Source organism: Peromyscus eremicus, chromosome 6 (assembly GCF_949786415.1).
Source record: "Peromyscus eremicus chromosome 6, PerEre_H2_v1, whole genome shotgun sequence".
NCBI classification, from domain to species: domain Eukaryota; kingdom Metazoa; phylum Chordata; class Mammalia; order Rodentia; family Cricetidae; genus Peromyscus; species Peromyscus eremicus.
Genome location: NC_081421.1, coordinates 68,521,860 through 68,539,546, shown reverse-complemented (window position 1 = coordinate 68,539,546; position 17,687 = coordinate 68,521,860). Strand labels below are relative to the sequence as shown.

The following is a 17,687-nucleotide window of genomic DNA, read 5'->3' as shown; positions in this document are numbered from 1 at the left end:
CTAGGCCTAGCACTCGGAGGGCTGAGGCTGAAGGACTGCTTGAGCCCAGGAGTCTGAAATTAGCCTGGACAATTTAGTTAGAACTTGTGTTTAAACAAATAAGAAAAGAAGCCGAGCAGTACTAGTGCACGCCTTTAATCCCAGCACTCGGGTGGCAGATCTCTGTGAGTTCGAGGCCAACCTGGTCTACACAGTGAGTTCCACAGTAGCCAGAACTATTTTAGAGAAACCTTGTCTTGAAAAACAAACAAACAAACAAACAGAAAAAAAAGAAAAAGGCTAGGCAGTGGTGGCACACACTTTTTTGTTTGCATTTCGAGACAGGGTTTCTCTGTGTAGCTTTGCGCCTTTCCTGGATCTTGCTCTGTAGGCCAGGCTGGCCTCGAATTCACAGAGATCCGCCTGCCTCTGCCTCCCGAGTGCTGGTATTAAAGGCGTGCGCCACCACTGCATGAAAGAAAATGGCCCTCAAAGGGAGTGGCACTATTAGGGGGTATGGCTTTGTTGGAGTAAGTATGGTCTTGGAGGAATGTGTCACTGTGGAGGTGCCTTTGAGATCTCATATATGTTCAAACTTTGCTCAGTCGGAAACTCAGACCACTTTCTGTTCCCTGCAAGATGTAGGACTCTCAGCTACTTCTTCAGCACCGTGTCTGTCTGCACAGAGCATGTCCCACCATGATGATAATGGATTGAACCTCTGAACTATAAGCGAGCCACCCCAATTAAATGTTTTCCTTTATAAGAGTTATGGTCATGGTGTCTCTTCACAGCAACAGAAACCCTAAGACACTCTGTCTCAAAAAAAGGGGGGGGAGGGTTGGGTAGCCATGGCGCATGTATTTAGTGCCAGCACTTAAGAGGCAGAGGCAGTGGGTCTTCCTGAGTTTGAGGCCAGCCTGGTCTACAGAGTGAGTTCTAAGACAGCTAGGGCTACACAGAGAAACTCTGTTTCAAAAAACAAAAACAAACAACAACAACAAAAAAAAGGGGGCTTGGGGCTAGAGAGATGGCTCAGAACAAGTTAAGAGCACTGGCTGCTCTTCCAGAGGACCCAGGTTCAATTCCCAGCACCCACATCGTGGCTCACAATCACCTGTAACTCCAGTTCTAGGGGATCCAGCAACTTCTGGCCTCTGTGTACACCATGTATGTACACTGTGTTCATATACATGCAGACAAATACCCACATACATTAAAAAAAAAAAAGACAGTTCCTTACAAGAGCGACCCAACAGTACAAAGGCCTAGGAACAGGGTGTAACAGCCAAAACTAACTTTAGCACTTGGAAGGCAGGGAGATCTTATCTGGGGCCAGCCTGGGCTATGCAGGGACCCCTGTCTCAAAAGAGAGAGAGAAAAAGAAGAGGGAGGGAGAGGAGAAAACAAATGAGGTGTCTCAGTGGTGGACCACTTCTCCAGCACGAACAAGGCCGTGTGTTAATCCTAGCACAAACAAAACTAAAACAACCCAAATATACAAACACACTCACACACTCACAAATATATCTTGCCCAATCCTACACACCACATATAAGGATTTTACCATTTTATTAGCATAAAAAAATGACAACAAAACCAAACCATGTACAGGGGAGGAAAGTTGGAAAAAAAAAACACACCCAAGATCTGCTGGGACAAAGGGAAGAGCAGAACCGAGCCCGGGTCAGCAGAGGAAAGACGTTTCTAAAGAGCAAGTATCTATTTGATGACAATCTTCTGACGCAAGGCTCGGGGCCCAGAGCCAGGGAGTGGCTCAGGGGCTGGGGGACCAGGGCCTAGGGCTGAGGCAGTGGGTGGCAGTCCATGGGCAGTGATGTACTTCTTGTAGGCCTCACGAATGATCTTGAAGGCTCGAGCAGTGGCATAGGGTATGTCTGTAACAGGGTCCCGGTACAAAGCTGGACGATGGGTCACTGGGCAGACCTCCCGAACAGGGACCTTGGGGGGTCGCCCTTGGGGGAAGCACTCTTCAAATGTTGCATCATCACTAAATGTGATGAAGGTACGTGAGCAGTGAGCAGGAGGGACTGCAGGTCCAGTCCCAGCATGTGGAGTCAATGCAGAAGCTGTGGGAGGAGGGTCAAGTCTGAGGGCAAAAGACAGAAGAGTCACCAAATGCTGGGAAGGCAAGAAATTCAAGCCTGTAACGTCAGTATTTAAGAGACTGAGGGAAGATGAATCCCCTGAGTTTCAAGCCACTGGAGAGACAGAGCGAGTACCTGTGTCAACAAAAAAGAGCTGGGCACAGGGCTGGAAAGACAACTCAGCAGTTAAGAGCACATGGGTTTGAGTCCCAGCACCCAAACAGTGGCTCACACCATCTGTCACTCCAGTTTCATGGAATTTGTCTCCTTCTTCTGGCCTCAATGGGCACCAGGCCAGACATACATGCAAGCAAAACACTGATATGCACTTAAAAATAAACAAACAAATAAATAAAAATATTGGGCAGTGGTGGAACACGCCTTTAATCCCAGCACTCAGGAGGCAGAGGCAGGCGGATCTCTGTGAGTTCGAGGCCAGCCTGATTTACAGAGCGAGTACTAAGGAGATAGATGGGGTAGATCATGAGTTTGGGACTAGCCTGGGCTACATAGTGAGTTCAGGCCAGCCAGAGCTACATAGAGTGAGACGGCTCAAGAAAACAAAACAGGAGGAAGAAATGAGCCGAGTGCAGGGTAAGATCTGAAGTGTGCAGTGGGGAAGTGTCTAGAGAAGCCAGGCACACGGGAGGCACTCACCCTTCCACATCCACATTCTCCTCCTTGGGACCGGGCTCCCCAACAAGCGGCACTGTCACAGAATGGTAGGTGATTATCGGCCCCGGGCACTTCCGCTTCTTGTGAACCTGCTTCTTTTTGTCTGCTTCAAGCCTTTCATAGGTCTCTTCAGGATCAGAAGGAGAAAGGAGCGAATGGTCAGTTTGCCTTCCCCACACTCTAGCTCTGGTCCGTGATCTATTTAAGTTACATTTATGTATGTATGAGTGTATATGTGCATGTACACACATCCACATGTGTAGAGGTCAGAGGACAACTTGCTGGAGTCAGTTCCCTGTTTATATCATGTGGATTCCAGAGATCAAACTCAGGTCGCCGGGCTTGGTGGCAAGTGCCTTGGCCTGCTGAGCCGTCTCGGGTCTCACTGGGCCCTGTCCTGTGATCTTAATCATCAACCTAGTCACTGTCACTCTCCACTCTGGCCAGCTAGAGAAGTCCATCCTTACTCAGGACGGGAAGAATCTCAAGTAGGAAGAGTTCATTTCCCAGCATATTCCTCCCAACCCCAAATAGCCTGTCAGCCTGCTCCTGGCCCAGACATGACGTCAGATCACTCAGCGTTTGTCCAGTTTTCAGCTGAAATACAATTCCTGATGAGTTTCCTTGTTTGTCTGCAGGGAGACATGGTCTCATTATGTAGCTCTGGCTGGCCTTGAATTCACAGAGATCCACCTGCCACTTGTTCCCCAGAGAGTGCAGGGGCTAAAGGCATGCACCACCACCACCTGGCGAGCTGGGACTGTTAAATGTGAACTTTCTAATTCTTTTGCCTCAAATCTCCATTTCTCTGCCTCCAGGTTTCAGTTTTTCTCATGCAACCTCAGTGCCTCCACCTACTTTCCCAAAGCACAGACTGACCCAGTGAACGTAAGTTGAGCTCTTCTGTGATCTTGGCCTCCCTGAGCAGCTCGTCCTGGGTGAGCGGTCGATCACAGTGGGGACCCTTTCGCCTCCGGGACTGTCCTTGCCTCTCTTGAACCCGAAGGAAAGTTTGTCGAGTATGCTCAGCTGTAGACTGACGCATAGACTTCCGACCTGTAGAAAGTGGGATGGGAAGAAATCTCTGAATTCATTTCTACTTTCTCTATTCTCCTTTTTTTAAAAGACAGGACTCCAACGATGTAGCCCTGGCTGTCCTAGAACTCACTATGTAGACCAGCCTGACCTCACTCAGAGCATCCTCCTGCCTCTACCTCTGGGGCGATCGGATTAAAGGCGTGCAACATCACACCCAGCTAAAAATTAAAAACAATAGCAACAACAACTTAAGCTTAAAAAAAATGTAATACAAATAATGCCTACAGCCTTTAATCATATCATCTATTGTAAACATCGCACCCCATTTCAGTCTGTATATTACTATTATTATTATTATGTTTTTTTTGTTGTTGTTGTTGTTTTTTTGGTTTTTCGAGACAGCGTGTCTCTATGTAGTTTTGGTGCCTGTCCTGAATCTCACTCTGTAGACCAGGCTGACCTCAAACTCACAGAGATTCGTCTGCCTCTGCCTCCCAAGTGCTGGGATTAAAGGCGTGCGCCGCCACCCAGCTTACTATTATTTTTTTAATGACTTAAGGGTTAAGTTGTACACAGCTTTCTCTTAAATATTTTAGGTTTTTTTTTTGTGTGTGGTATTGAGGCTTAAGAACTCTACCACTAGTTACATCTCCAGACATTTTCCTAAGTTATATTTTATTAGTACCTTAAACTTTTTTTATTACATTCATCTATGGGGGGCGGGGGGCGGCACATGTAGAAATCAGAGAATTTTCAGGAGTTGGCTCTCTTTCCACCATGTGGGTCCTAGGGACAGAACTCAGGTCGTCAGGCTTGGCAACAAACACCTTACCTACCAAGACATCTGTCAGCCCTCAAGTTTTGAATTTGAGACATTCCCACTAAATTGTTGGGTGGGCTTGAACTTGCTCTGTAGCACAGAAGTTGGCCTTCAACTTGTGATTCTCCTGCTGCAGCCTCTTGACTGGTTGCGATACAGGCCTGCATCATCAGACCCAGGTGTATTTCTAAGAATAAGGACTTTCACGGGCACAATGTAACAAGCCCCCCCCCAGTAACTAACTCCAGCTCTCCTGGCCTCTGCCTGCATGGCACATACAAGTGCACATACACTCCAGTAGCAGACACACACACAGACAGAAGGACTCTCCTCATACGACAACACAGTTCTCAACCTTGGGAAACTCAGTGCGGACGGACAGACAGACAGTTAAACTCACTGTCAGAGCCGTCATCCTGGAGCTCCGGCGGCAGCAGTGCCTTCCCCTCCCGGGCCTTCTGGGAGCTGCTTGCTGGGGTGCTGACCTTTCGAGGCCTCAAGCTCTTGAGAGGCTCCTGGGGACACCAGAAAACAGAAGAGATAAGGTAAAGGTGAGAGTTTTATCAGAGAAAACTAGCACCTGGCAGGAGGAGAACAGTTAAGAACAGTCCAAGGAGCTGGGGATGGTGGCACATGCCTTTAATCCCAGCGCATGGGAAGCAGAGGCAGGCAAGTCTCGAGTTTGAGGCCAGCCAGGGCTACATAGCAGGAAACAAACAAACAAAAAATCCCCCCATCCCCCACACACAAAGGTTTCCTTGGTGTCCGAGGAAATCAAGGTTCCTTTGTACCTTATAGGCTTTGGTGACGACTCTGCGCTTCCTTCTTGGCTCCTCTGCTTCTCCGTCACTGGACGGCTCATCCCCTTCATCAATGTCGAAGTCGGAGTCTACCTCATCCTCTGTGTCAGACTGGTCCCCCTGGTACTCATCATCTCCAGACTCCTGAGGACAAAGGGAGATGAGAACTGGCTGGCACCATTAAAGTTCCTGGAGAAGGAGGTGGACTAATTCACTCCCCTGATAGGGATCTCGGATTCTTTCCTATTTAGCTTTTCACTCCCCACAGACAAAGCCTTTCCAGCCCATGGTTCCTAGCTGAGTACCGCTGCCTTCCAGTGTCACAGACAACTAGCCTATGTCATCTGTAACACCATGCTCATAACTGGGGATCTAAAGGATGTGGTTTGGCCGCATTCACTGAAGGACATGACATAGTTACGAAAAGAAGTTGTAGCTAAGCCATGAGTCACGATGGTTCATGCCTATAATCCCACATTCAGGAAGCCTAGGCAAGAAGATTGCTGTGAGTTTGAGCTGGGCCTGGGTTACACAGTGAGGTCTGCGACAGCATAAGCTACAGAGTGAGTCTCTACTTGAAACAAAAACACGAATATAAGTTTATATAAGTTTTTTTTTTTAAAGATTTATTTATTTATTATGTATACAGCATGTATGACTGCAGGCCAAAAGAGGGCGCCAGATCTCGTTACAGACGGTTGTGAGCCGCCATGTGGTTGCTGGGAATTGAACTCAGGACCTCTGGAAGAGCAGTCAGTGCTCTTAACCTCTGAGCCATCTCTCCAGCCCCCACGAATATAAGTTTTAACGCAAAGAAACAAAGATAGCAAATTCCTTGGCTAATTAGAGGTTCAAGTCAGGCCTGGGTTATAAGAGATGCTGCTCCCAAAAAACTAAATAAGGGAAGAGGTCACATGTCAGTTGGTAGAACGCTTATGCAGTATTAATGAGGCCTTGGATTCAATCCCCTGCACTCCATTATCCAGGTGTAGTGCTGCATAACTGCAATCCCAGTGCTAAGGAGGTGGAAGCAGGAGGGTCACAAGTTCAAAGTCACTGTGGCCTGGAGAGATGGCTCAGAGGTTAAGAGCACTGGCTGCTCTTCCAGAGGATCAAAGTTCAATTCCCAGCACCACATGGCAGCTCACAACTGTCTGTAGCTCTAGATCCAGGGGATATGACAACCTCATACAGGCACAAATGCAGGCAAAACACCAGTGCACATAAAAATAAAGATAAACAATAATTTAATAACAAAAAACAAATTCAAAGTCATCTTTGGCCATGTTGCCAGTTTGAGGCCAGCCTGAGGAACACAAAACCTTGTCTCAAAAACACAGAAACTGGGACTGGGGCTAGAGAGATGGCACTTACTGCAATTCTGGAAGACCAGGGTCCAGGTGTAGGCACCCACATAGCAGCTGACTACTACCTATACATCCAGTTCCCGGGGATCCTACCCTCTTCTTATATCCACGAGCAGTGCAGACATTTGGTGTACAAACAATCAATAAAGCAAAACATCCATATACATAAAATAAAAATATATTAGCCAGGCAGTGGTGGCACATGCCTTTAATCCCAGCACTCAAGAGGTAGAGGCAAGAGGATCTCTGTGAGTTTGAGGCCAGCCTGATCTACAAAGTGAGTTCCAGCACAGCCAGAGCTGTTATATAGAGAAACCCTGTCTCAAAAACAACAAATAAATAAAATAAAAATTAATAAATAAATAAAACAAAAATAAATCCTTTTTTTAAAAACCCACATAAACAAAAACAAAAACAGCCAAATGTGGCACATACCAGGAAGGATCATGAGTTTGAGGCCAGTCTGGGCTACACTTTTGGCTGGAACTATAGCTCAGTGGTAGAGTGCTTGCTTAGCATGTGACAGACTCTGGGTTCAATCCCTACCAGTGTTTAAAATGTTGCAAGCTGGGCATTAGTGGTGCACACCTGCAATTCCAGCACTCGGGAGGCAGAGGCAGGTGGATCTCTGTGAAGCCAGTTTGGTCTATAGAGTGAGTTATAGGACAGCCAGACCTATGTGGAGAAATCCTGTCTCAAAACAAAAGGCAGCCTTTTGTGGCCATTGCTGATCACTGCCACCAAAATGAAGTCCAATCCCTTTGTGACTTCTGATGAACTGAGAACCTCCCACAGCATTTCAGTTCACCTTCTCACAGTTGGAGGAAGACCATGTCTTCCCCTCCTCTTCTTTTTGGTTTTTAAGACAGGGTTTCTCTGTATAGTCCTAGCTGTCCTGGAGCTCACTCTATAGACCAGGCTGGCCTCTAACTCAGAGATTCGCCTGCCTCTGTCTCCCAAGTGCTGGGGTTAAAGGTGTGTGCCACCACCGCTTTGTCTTCCCCTCTTCCCAAAGAGCTGAGACAGAAGTACAATGTTCGGTCTATGCCCATTCGAAAGGATGATGAAGTCCAGGCTGTCCGAGGACACGACAAAGGCCAGCAGACTGGCCAAGTGGTCCAAGCATCCAGGAAGAAATACGTCATCTACACTGAACAAGTGCGGCGAGAAAAGGCTAATGGCACAACTCTCCATGCGGGCATCCACCCCAGCAAGGTGGTTACCACCAGGCTAAAGCTGGACAAAGACCACCAAAAGGTCCTGGAAAGGAAAGCTGAGTCTCGCCCATAGGAATGAAGGGCAGACACAAGGGAGAAACAATTGAGAAGATGCAGGAGTGGGGGCATCTCATACACAACTTTCATTAAAGACGGCTTAAGTTAAAAAAAAAAAAAAGCTGCAAATTAGAACAGCCTGGCAATCCAAGAGGTCTAAACTTTAGACTTTACTCCTTTAAAAAAGCCAGAGTCTGGGAAATTTTTCTTCTCTTTTCCTCAGGGTCTTTGTGTGTGTGTGTGTGTGTGTGTGTGTGTGTGTGTGTGTGTGTGTGTGTGTGTGTGTGTATGCTAAGTGAGTGAAGGTCCCTATGCAGTTCAGAAGACAGCATGCTGGGAACTGAACTCAGGTCCTCTGGAAGAGCAGCAGTACTTGCTCTTAATCACTTTGTTTTGTTTTTATGACAGTCTCATGGTAGTGAGCCAGATTTGAGCTAACTGAAGTTTGCTGAACCTGTACTACTCTGAAGGACAAAAAGGACATGGGCCTTGATGTAATTAATACATGGTAGTGTTTAAAACAGCCAAGAGGGAAGAATGAATCACAGGTAGGTGGAAAAGCAGACACGCACACAGCATATTTATGGAATGAGGATTTAGACCCAAGCACAGAGTTTTTCCCTGCCACGAAGCTGTATTAGGCCAGTGAGGTGGCCCAGCAGGAAAGAAGCTTTCCACCAAGCCCAAAGACCTGATCCCAGGACCACCTGGTAGACAGAGCAACTCCTTCAAGTTGTCCTTTGACTTTCAAGAACAGATGTGGCGCATGAGCCTCCCCCACAAACAAACAGCAAACATTGAAAGGAAAAAAGGAGCGTGTTAGCTGACTGCTCTAACTCTGGCACAGCCTCCTTCCAACAGTGAATTCTCCCTAGGTTCGAAAGAAGCTACCTTCTTCCCAATGGAGAAACACATTGATTGCACGTGGATACGGATCTTGCTTGCATGTGTGTATGTGCATGTGTGGGTGTGTGTCTAGTGCTCAGGGCTGCCAGAAGAGGAATCAGGTCCTTTGGAATGAAGAGTTGTGAATGGTTGTGAACTCTCATGTGGGAGATGGGAACCAAATCCAGGTCCTCTGCAAAAGCAGCCAGTGCTCCAGCCTGACTCCAGCCCCTCTATGGAAAAATGGAAATGTCAAGGTAATACATTTAGGAATTAATCTGTAGACCAGTGAGTCTCACCTCCCTCATCTGCTGACCTCTCCCACTGCGGATCATCACTGTTGAGGCACAATTACTGAGAGAAATGTGTTCTTCATGTGTGTTGGGACAGAAAAATATCTGAATACTACTGTGGATAATGGGAGCCGCTGCGGATGTGGGGTACGTACATGGGATGTTTCAGAAGGCTATGGGAGCGAGAAGGGCTAGAGCACGAAACCTCAAGTGCAGCCTGAGGTAATACAGGGTAAGACACAAATGGCAGCTACACTGGAGATGAGGGGAAGTCAGCTGGACTGGACAGCAGCACCCCGAGCCCTGCTCTCTCTTCAATCAGTGACTCAGCTAATGGATTAACTGTTGTGCACATGTTGCCAAAGCAAGCAAATAACAAATGGCTGAAACCCCGAGCCAGCCGGAGTTTAATCCAGCACAAATGACCACCACTCTTCCTAACGTGTGTGTGTGTGTGTGTGTGTGTGTGTGTGTGTGTGTGTGTGTGTGTGGGTGCCTGTCCTGGATCTCACTCGGTAGACCAGGCTGGCCTCGAACTCACAGAGATCCGCCTGCCTCTGCCTCCTGAGTGCTGGGATTAAAGGTGTGTGCCACCATGCCCAGCCTCTCCCTAGAATTTAATGCTAACTAAGTTGGTCTTTCTTGAATATACTATACACTTCAGTCTGGCTGCCAGCAAGCTTACAGCTATCAAACGCCATTTCCACTTTAGCACAGATTCTTGGCACAATTACTTCTGATTTTTCCAATTAATACTTTTAGTCTGAAAGTTCCATACATGAATACATTTTGTTTTGCTCATTTTCTATTTTTACTGCTCCTAATTTTTGTTTCTATTGTAACCGTTCTTAAATCTTTTTTGGAAGCATGAGGTGCACCTATTAAATAACATCTCATAAAATGACAGAAATAGGAAAATGAACCTTAGAGGAAGAATGAGAGAGATCTATTTTAAACTAGTTTATTAAAGCTGTATACGTAGTAGAGGCTCCTAGTCAGTCATAAAGTCTTATCTACTCTGTTTTTCAAAAATTTCCCTTCAACCCTACTCAACAGTGCCCCATACCCACCTCTATCCCACAGTGCTGGGAGATGGAGCCCAGGTCTTCAGGCATGCTAAGCAAATTAGCCCTGAACAACAGTGATATCCCCAGACAGCCCTTGTCCAGGTTTCTTTCTGCCACTGCCCTTTTAGGCTTATCTCACTAGTTTTATATAGATGGCTGAGTCAGGATGCAACTCATCCTGGAAACAGCAAAATCTGACTGGGGAGGTGGGAGGGGGAATCCAAGGGTAGTGACAAGTAACCACAGTTCCAGGATTCAGGAGTCTGAGGCAGAGGGCTGCCTCAACTTTGAGGCTGGCTAAGTAACCCTATTTTAAAAAAGCTATATAAGGCCAGGCATATGGCACACGCCTTTAATCCCAGCACTCAGGAGGCAAAGGCAGGTGAATCTCTGAGTTCCAGGACAGCCTGGTCTACAAAGCAAGTTCTAGGGCTACATGGGAGGAGGTATTCCTTGTGGGGGGAGCACCTAAGCTGGGTATGGGAGGCAGAGGCAGGTGGATCTCTGTGAAGCCAGACTGGTCTACATAGGGAGTTCCAAGACAGCCAGGGCTATGTAGAGAGACCCTGTCTCAAAAAAACAAAAACAAGTGCTGGGCCTTTAATCACAGCACTTAGGAGGCAGAGGCAGGTGGATCTCTGAGTTCAGCCTGATCTATAAAGTGAGTTCCAGGACAGTCAGGGCTGTTACAAAGAGAAACCCTGTCTCTAAAAATCTAAAAAACAAAAACAAAACAACCCCCTCCCCCCAAAAAAAAAATCCAGCTCAGTCCTACACCCTCTAGCCTTGATTCTTTATTCTACACCCTCAATCTTTATTCTCCTAGAGAACAAAAGCAGACTTGGAGGTCTCACACCAGGACTTGAGTGTCTCTATATACTCTATTTCATCTCTTCCCCCACTCTTCATCCAACCAAGGCCTACTTTTTATAATGTCCTCAGTTTAAATGTTATTTTCCCATGAGTGCCTATTCTCAACCACTCTGGGGCCTTCAAGAGGGCTCAGTGGGTAAAGCAGCTTGCTGCCCAACCCTGGCCATCTGAGCTCATTCCTGTGGCTCCTAGGATGGATGGAGAGTGAACTCTGATCTTCATATGCGGGCACACAAATAGAACTTAAAAAACAAAACATGCCGGGCGGTGATGGCGCACGCCTTTAATCCCAGCACTCGGGAGGCAGAGGCAGGAGGAGCTCTGTGAGTTCGAGGACAGCCTGGGCTACAGTGAGTTCCAGGAAAGGCGTAAAAAGCTACACAGAGAAACTCTGTCCCAAAAGAAAGACAACCAACCAACCAACCAACCAAAAACCAAAAACCAAAAATCAAAACAAACAAAACCCCCCACAAATCTCTCACCTGTTACCAGAGCATCCCATATTTCCTTAATTTTAAGACTTTATCATAAAGTATCTTAGTTGACTGTGAACCCAGACAGTTCCTCTGCAGGATGGGGTTTCCTTTTTTTTATTTTTTCCAGGGCCTGGTAACCCAGGATCCAGGGCTTACTAAGCAAGTGGTCTACCACTAAGCCACAAACTATAGTCCCAACCCCAGGGCAGTTTTTAGTATGTTTCCTAGGAGCCCACCACAACCTATCACATATGGTACGCTGACCTGGGTGTTCAACATAGAGTCAATCAATGAATAGTTTCTGTTAATAAAAATTCAGCCACGAGTGAATCCTGAACGTAAAAAAACAAAAACAAAAACTGAACTCTAATGTTACAGACCTTACAAATCTGAGAATGAAAAGAAGCTAAATTTAATTAGAAACTGCAACTTTGTTTCTACGGTGGAAATAAATGGGGATTCTCTTAGAACAGCCAATAAAGAGTCATCTAAGAAAATCGTACACAGTGATTTGAAAGCTGAAAACTGAGATGCTAATTTCCTGATTCTGAAGTGGTTCCTTTTTGCAGAAACCCGACAGCAGGACAAGAAAATTGCAAAGCCGACGCAAAGACGCACAGTGTCCCTCCGACTCCGCCATTCAGGCGGAGCATTGGCTCTCACAGCACCTCTCTACTCCCCGCCCCCTTCCTCTTTGTCCAGGGTTTTTCCCTACAAGACTCCGCTTCCCCCTTCCCTCTTCCTGGGCCCGGCTCTTGCCTCTGTGAAACCCCCGTAAGTTGTCTGGTAGAATTCATCTTCCTCCTCTGCTTCCAGGAGCCCAGAGAGCCGGTTCCCGGCGGTCTTCCGAGGGGCCCGGCCCCCCGCCAAACTCATAGCGCCCACGGAGACTGCGCCGCCACCCGCAGCCCCTAGCCCAGCTCGGGTTCTCGGAGATCGGCGCTCGACACTACTTCCTCCGGGCGGCCGCCAATGGCGGAAGTCCGGCGTCTACAGGCAAAAGCAGCCGAGCGTAGAGCTGTTCTAAATCCCGCCTCTAAGTCGCCTTCTCTACCAAGCAGTCTTGGCCACTTTTAGTCAGAGACTAGGACAGTACCAGGATTCCCCCTCCACCTTACCCACCTTTTTTGTTTGTTTGTTCTTTCAGACAGGGTCTCACTGTACAGTCCTGGCCGGCCTGTAACTGTCTAGAGCAGGCTGGCCTCGAACTCATAGAGCTCCTCCTGCCTGTCTACCTGAGTGCTGGAACTAAAGGCGTGAGGCATTAGGCCCCTTAGGCAAGCTTGCTTTCCCCGCTCCACCAACACTTTGATTTTAATTCTGCTAGTAGGAGCCTTTCTAAAAATTTTGGCTTTTTCACTTCCCACCTTGAAAACTCCAATGGCAGTCAGTTCTATATTCTCAGCAACTATAGGGCAGGAGAATAACAAACTCATGCCTAACTAGTGTAGTAGAACTGTTTCAAAATCTAAAAACGAAAAGAAGCCTGGGGATATAGCACAGTGGAGGTGTGCTTGTTTAGTCTGCATGCTCTCTAGATTCTATCCCTATCATATTATTGTAATTAAGAACAGAACCTGAAGGCCACTGGTGGTGGCGCATGTCTTTAATCCCAGCACTAGGAAGGCAGAGGCAGGCGGATCTCTTAGTTTAAGGCCAGTCAGGGCTACAGAAGGAGTCCCCCCCCCACCCCCACAACCAGGGTTACACAGAGAAACCCTTATCTCAAAGACAACAGACAGAGAACAGAACCTTAAAAGCAGAGGTGATTGCAGAGATCTGTAACCTCCAGCACTTGGGTGTCTGAGGCAGGAGGATCACAGTTGGTGGCCAGCTTGGGTTACCATAGGAAGTTCCAGGCCAGCCTCAGCCACATAGAAAGCTTTTGTCTAAAGAAAGAAAAACAACAACCTACAAGCAGCTAAGAACCTGGCCTCGTGTTCCACACCTTTTGAATTCCAACACTCAGGAGGCAGAGGCCAGGGATCTCTATGAATTAAAGATCTATGCTTGTTCTACATGGCAAGTTCTAGGCCAGCCAGGGCTACAAAATGTGGCTCTGCCTCAAAACAACGATAACAAAAAGAAACAGCAGCAACAAAAGCCCAGTGTGATATTTTAAACTTGTAATCTCAGCTCTTGGGAGAGAGACTGAACTGGAAGATCTGGACAAAACAAAATAAATCCATAGACTTACCTTGAAAGTTGTAGCTGTGTGACCCACGACAAGTAGCTTTCCATTTCTGAATCTCACATTTTTCACCTGTAAAGTGAGACATGATTGTTGAGGCGAAGGGATATAACCCTTGTAAACTGTTTAGCAGTGTTTAGTAAGTTCATAGTAAACATTAGTAGGAAACTGTCATTAACATGAGCTTCTAGGTCAATGGTTCTCAATCCCTTTAGGAGGTCAAATGACCCTTTCACAGGGGTTGCCAAAGACCATTGGAAAACATAGATATTTACATTACTATTCATAACAGTTATGGAGTAGCAATGAAGAGAAGTCCATGGTGGGTGTGAGAAACTGTACTAAGGTCCTCCATCTCCCTGTCTCTGCAGATTCGCCCCTTCTACAATCACCCTATTTTGGTGTCACTCTTCCGTCACTCAATTCCATCACATTTCTAGGTTTTTCCTTCGCTTTAGCATTCCTTTCCTCTCTATTGGCAAATTTAAAACCATATAGGACAATGAAGTGTTCCCAAACACCCATTCTTCTCTTTCTAGACACAGCTTCCGTAATCATGGAAAGGATGTCTCCTAGAGCCTCTAAAATAGTTCCAAATTCAAAGTCTTCGTTGTCAAGACTGGGTCAACTTTTGTTCTCATTGTTTGTTCTGAAAATACAGTTCTGAAATATAGCACTCTTACACTTCTATGCTAATACTTATTAATTTATTCCAGTGACTTATTGTCCTGTCCCCATTTGTTTGTGATCTTTTGATTTCTTTGTTTGTTTTGTTGTTGTTTTTGAAACAGGGTATCACTGTGTAGTTCTGGCTGTCCTAGAACTCTCTCTGCTGGCTTCAAACTGACAGAGGTCTGCCTGCCTCTGTGCTGGAGTTAAAGGTGTGCACCACAAAAACTGACTTGTTTTGTTTTCTTAATATAGGGTCTCATGTAACTCCAGCTGCCCTCCAAATCCCCTTACAGCTGAGGCAGGCCTTAAACGCCTGATCATTCTGCTTCCATCTCCTAACTGCTGGAATTGTAGGTGTGTGATACCATTCTTGATTTTTGTTTTGTTTTGTTTTTCAAGACAGGCTTTCTCTGTGTAGCCCTGGCTGTCCTGGAACTCACTCTGTAGACCAGGCTGGCCTCAAACTCAAAGATACAACATTTGCCTCTGCCTCAGGAGTACTGAAATTAAAGGCATGTACCACCACTGTCTGGCCCATTCTTGACTTTTTTTTTTAAAAAGAATATATTTAAATTTTTATTACATTTTTTAAAACTGTGTGTTTGTATTCATGTGTGTGAGCACATGCCACTGTACTGGTGTGGAGGTCAGAAGACAATTTGCAGGAATTGGCTCTCCCCTTTTACTATGTGGAACCTGGGGCTTAAAGTCAGGTCATTAGGCTTGATGGCAAGCATCTCTACCCACTGAGTTTTGTTTTTTGAGATAGGGTCTCATTATGTAATCCAACCTAACTTAGAACTCAATGGTAACCCAGTCAGTCTTGAACTGGTCTGCCTTGGTCTTTTGATTGTTTCATGCTATGTTGAAAAGAGATTTTTTTCCTTTTTGCTGTTTTTTTCCCTCTTCATTGCTGAGAATTGAACTCAAGACCTCAGGAATACTGAAGAAGCACTCAACTACTGAGGTACATTCCAAGTGAGGATAAGAGTTGTATCTGTTCTATACTAGGAATTCTGAGTGCCTGGGATAAAGCCAGGGCTAGGTAATTAATGAAAGACTAAATAAATAAATAAGGTACTCGTTCTTTTACTGTTTTTTTTTTCCAGTGTCAGTGATTAAATTCAGGGTCTTGTACAAGACAGGCAAGCTCTCTGCCACTGAATTACATCCCTAGCCCCCAAAGGTGCTTTGATAAAGCACGTTCACGCCGGGCGGTGGTGGCGCACGCCTTTAATCCCAGCACTCGGGAGGCAGAGCCAGGCAGATCTCTGTGAGTTCGAGGCCAGCCTGGGCTACCAAGTGAGTTCCAGGAAAGGCGCAAAGCTACACAGAGAAACCCTGTCTCAAAAAACCAAAAAAAAAAAAAAAAAAAAAAAAAAAAAAAAAAAAAGCACGTTCACATGCATTTAAGACTGAATGCAGCCGGGCGGTGGTGGTGCATGCCTGTAATCCCAGCACTCAGGAGGCAGAGGCAGGTGGATCTCTGTGAGTTCGAGGCCAGCCTAGTCTACTGAGCTAGTCCATAACAGGCTCCAAAGCTACCGAGAAACCCTGTCTCGAAAAACCAAAAAAAAAAAAAAAAGACTGAATGGGTGGCCCTGCGTTGAGGTCACCGGATTGCCTGACTCCTGAAAGTATGTATTGGTGAACTCCCTTTTCCATTTCCTCAGGAGCACTGAGCCCACGCATTCTGCTCTGCCTTGCTTCCACACCTTGCCACGTCACCCCAGTTCTGCTATGCCAGGAATGTTACTAGGGAAGAGTATCGCCATGATTCAGAGGACACCTCAGGGATTGAGTAGGAGCTTGGGCAGAGAGATTTAGGGATTAAAAATGCTTCTTAAACATTCCTAGCTCTCCTTTTTGTAAGATAAAGACATGTTACTTTGCCTATTGCCTAGGCTGTTCTGGAAATCAAGATTTTTCTCCTTTAACTTTTTGAGTAGCTAGGACCTCAGTCATGTACCACCACACCCAAATTTTTAAACAATAATTATATTATTGTTATTACTATTTTTTTTTCTATTCTTTTTTTTTTTTTTTTTTTTTTTTTTGGTTTTTCGAGACAGGGTTTCTCTGTGTAGCTTTGCGCCTTTCCTGGGACTCACTTGGTAGACCAGGCTGGCCTCGAACTCACAGAGATCCGCCTGGCTCTGCCTCCCGAGTGCTGGGATTAAAGGCGTGCGCCACCACCGCCCGGCTGTTACTACTATTTTAAGACAAGGTCTCACCATGTAACTCTGGCTGTCCTGGAACTGGCTTTGTAGACCAGGCTGGCCTTCAACTCACAGAGATTAGCCTGCCTCTGCCTCCTAGTGCTGGGATTAAAAGGCTTGCACGACCACTGCCCTGCTGGATCAATTCCCTTATCCCACCTTATTGACCCAGGGATAGAACCTCGGTCATCTGAGACATCTTGACAGTCCCCAGGCACCTGAAAGCTTTTTTTGGAAATATGGACAATTTACTCAACAGTATTTACTGAGTACCTGTGAGACAGATCCTATGCCTCACAGTGTCTAATTCAGAATTAGCACTCTGCTATTCAGCTGGGTGAAGGTTTTAGGTATAGCATAAACATACAATACTTCCGTGGTACCTACGCACAGCGCTGTTTATCTACTTTCAGTACCCAAGGGAGCACAAAGAATCCAGCAGATGGCAGTAAGGAAACAAATATTTTAGGTCTTGAAGGAAGAGGAAGAAATCTGAGGTTAATGAATGGGAGATGTTTGATTCTGGTCCTGCTTTCCCTTCAGATAAACATCTAGGTAGGTATCCAGGCCATCTTAGGGCCAATAATCTGAGGGTTGTTTTTCTATGCCTTTTTAAAATTCATTTCTCAAATAGTTATTGAGTGCCTTCCTTTTACAAAGACGTGACAGGAGATGGCCATACAAGAATGAAGCAGTCTTTGCTCTTCGGAAGCTCGGTTTGTTTGAAAGGTCTTCACTAGGGCCCCCACAATGTTCACAGACACCACAGTTCTTTGCTAAACCTGGGCAGAGTTCACACGAAGATTAGACTAGAATGGAATTCCTCTGTTTTCCGTGCCCTTTGGAGTATATATAATTAGCAGCTGAACACTAAGGAGGACTTTGGATCGGAGGAAGATTGTGTGATGCAGTCTGATCGAGTTCTGTAGTCGTTTTCACCGGTCTTTTAA

At 46.2% G+C, this 17,687-nt stretch overlaps 2 protein-coding genes across 3 annotated transcripts; one reads left to right on the top strand and one right to left on the bottom strand.

Moving 5' to 3' along the window:
* Positions 1-1,534: 1,534 nt before the first annotated feature.
* Vps72 (vacuolar protein sorting 72 homolog) lies at positions 1,535-16,892 on the bottom strand. Of its 2 annotated transcripts, XM_059265822.1 has the most exons (7): positions 16,753-16,892; positions 13,853-13,918; positions 5,412-5,564; positions 5,021-5,135; positions 3,642-3,818; positions 2,745-2,889; positions 1,535-2,089 (listed from the first exon to the last, which is right to left on the bottom strand). In XM_059265822.1, exons 1-7 carry the CDS (start codon positions 16,753-16,755, stop codon positions 1,702-1,704), a joined length of 1,047 nt encoding a protein of 348 aa, XP_059121805.1. In that variant the 5' UTR covers positions 16,756-16,892; the 3' UTR covers positions 1,535-1,701. The 2 variants fall into 2 exon arrangements, with proteins under 2 accessions (XP_059121805.1, XP_059121804.1); XM_059265821.1 differs by lacking the exons at positions 13,853-13,918; positions 16,753-16,892 and adding an exon at positions 12,415-12,612.
* LOC131913271 (large ribosomal subunit protein uL24-like) lies at positions 7,619-8,077 on the top strand. The gene is made up of 2 exons (XM_059265823.1): positions 7,619-7,643; positions 7,803-8,077. The coding sequence occupies exons 1-2, from the start codon at positions 7,619-7,621 to the stop codon at positions 8,075-8,077; spliced, it is 300 nt and encodes a 99-aa protein (XP_059121806.1).
* Positions 16,893-17,687: the final 795 nt, after the last annotated feature.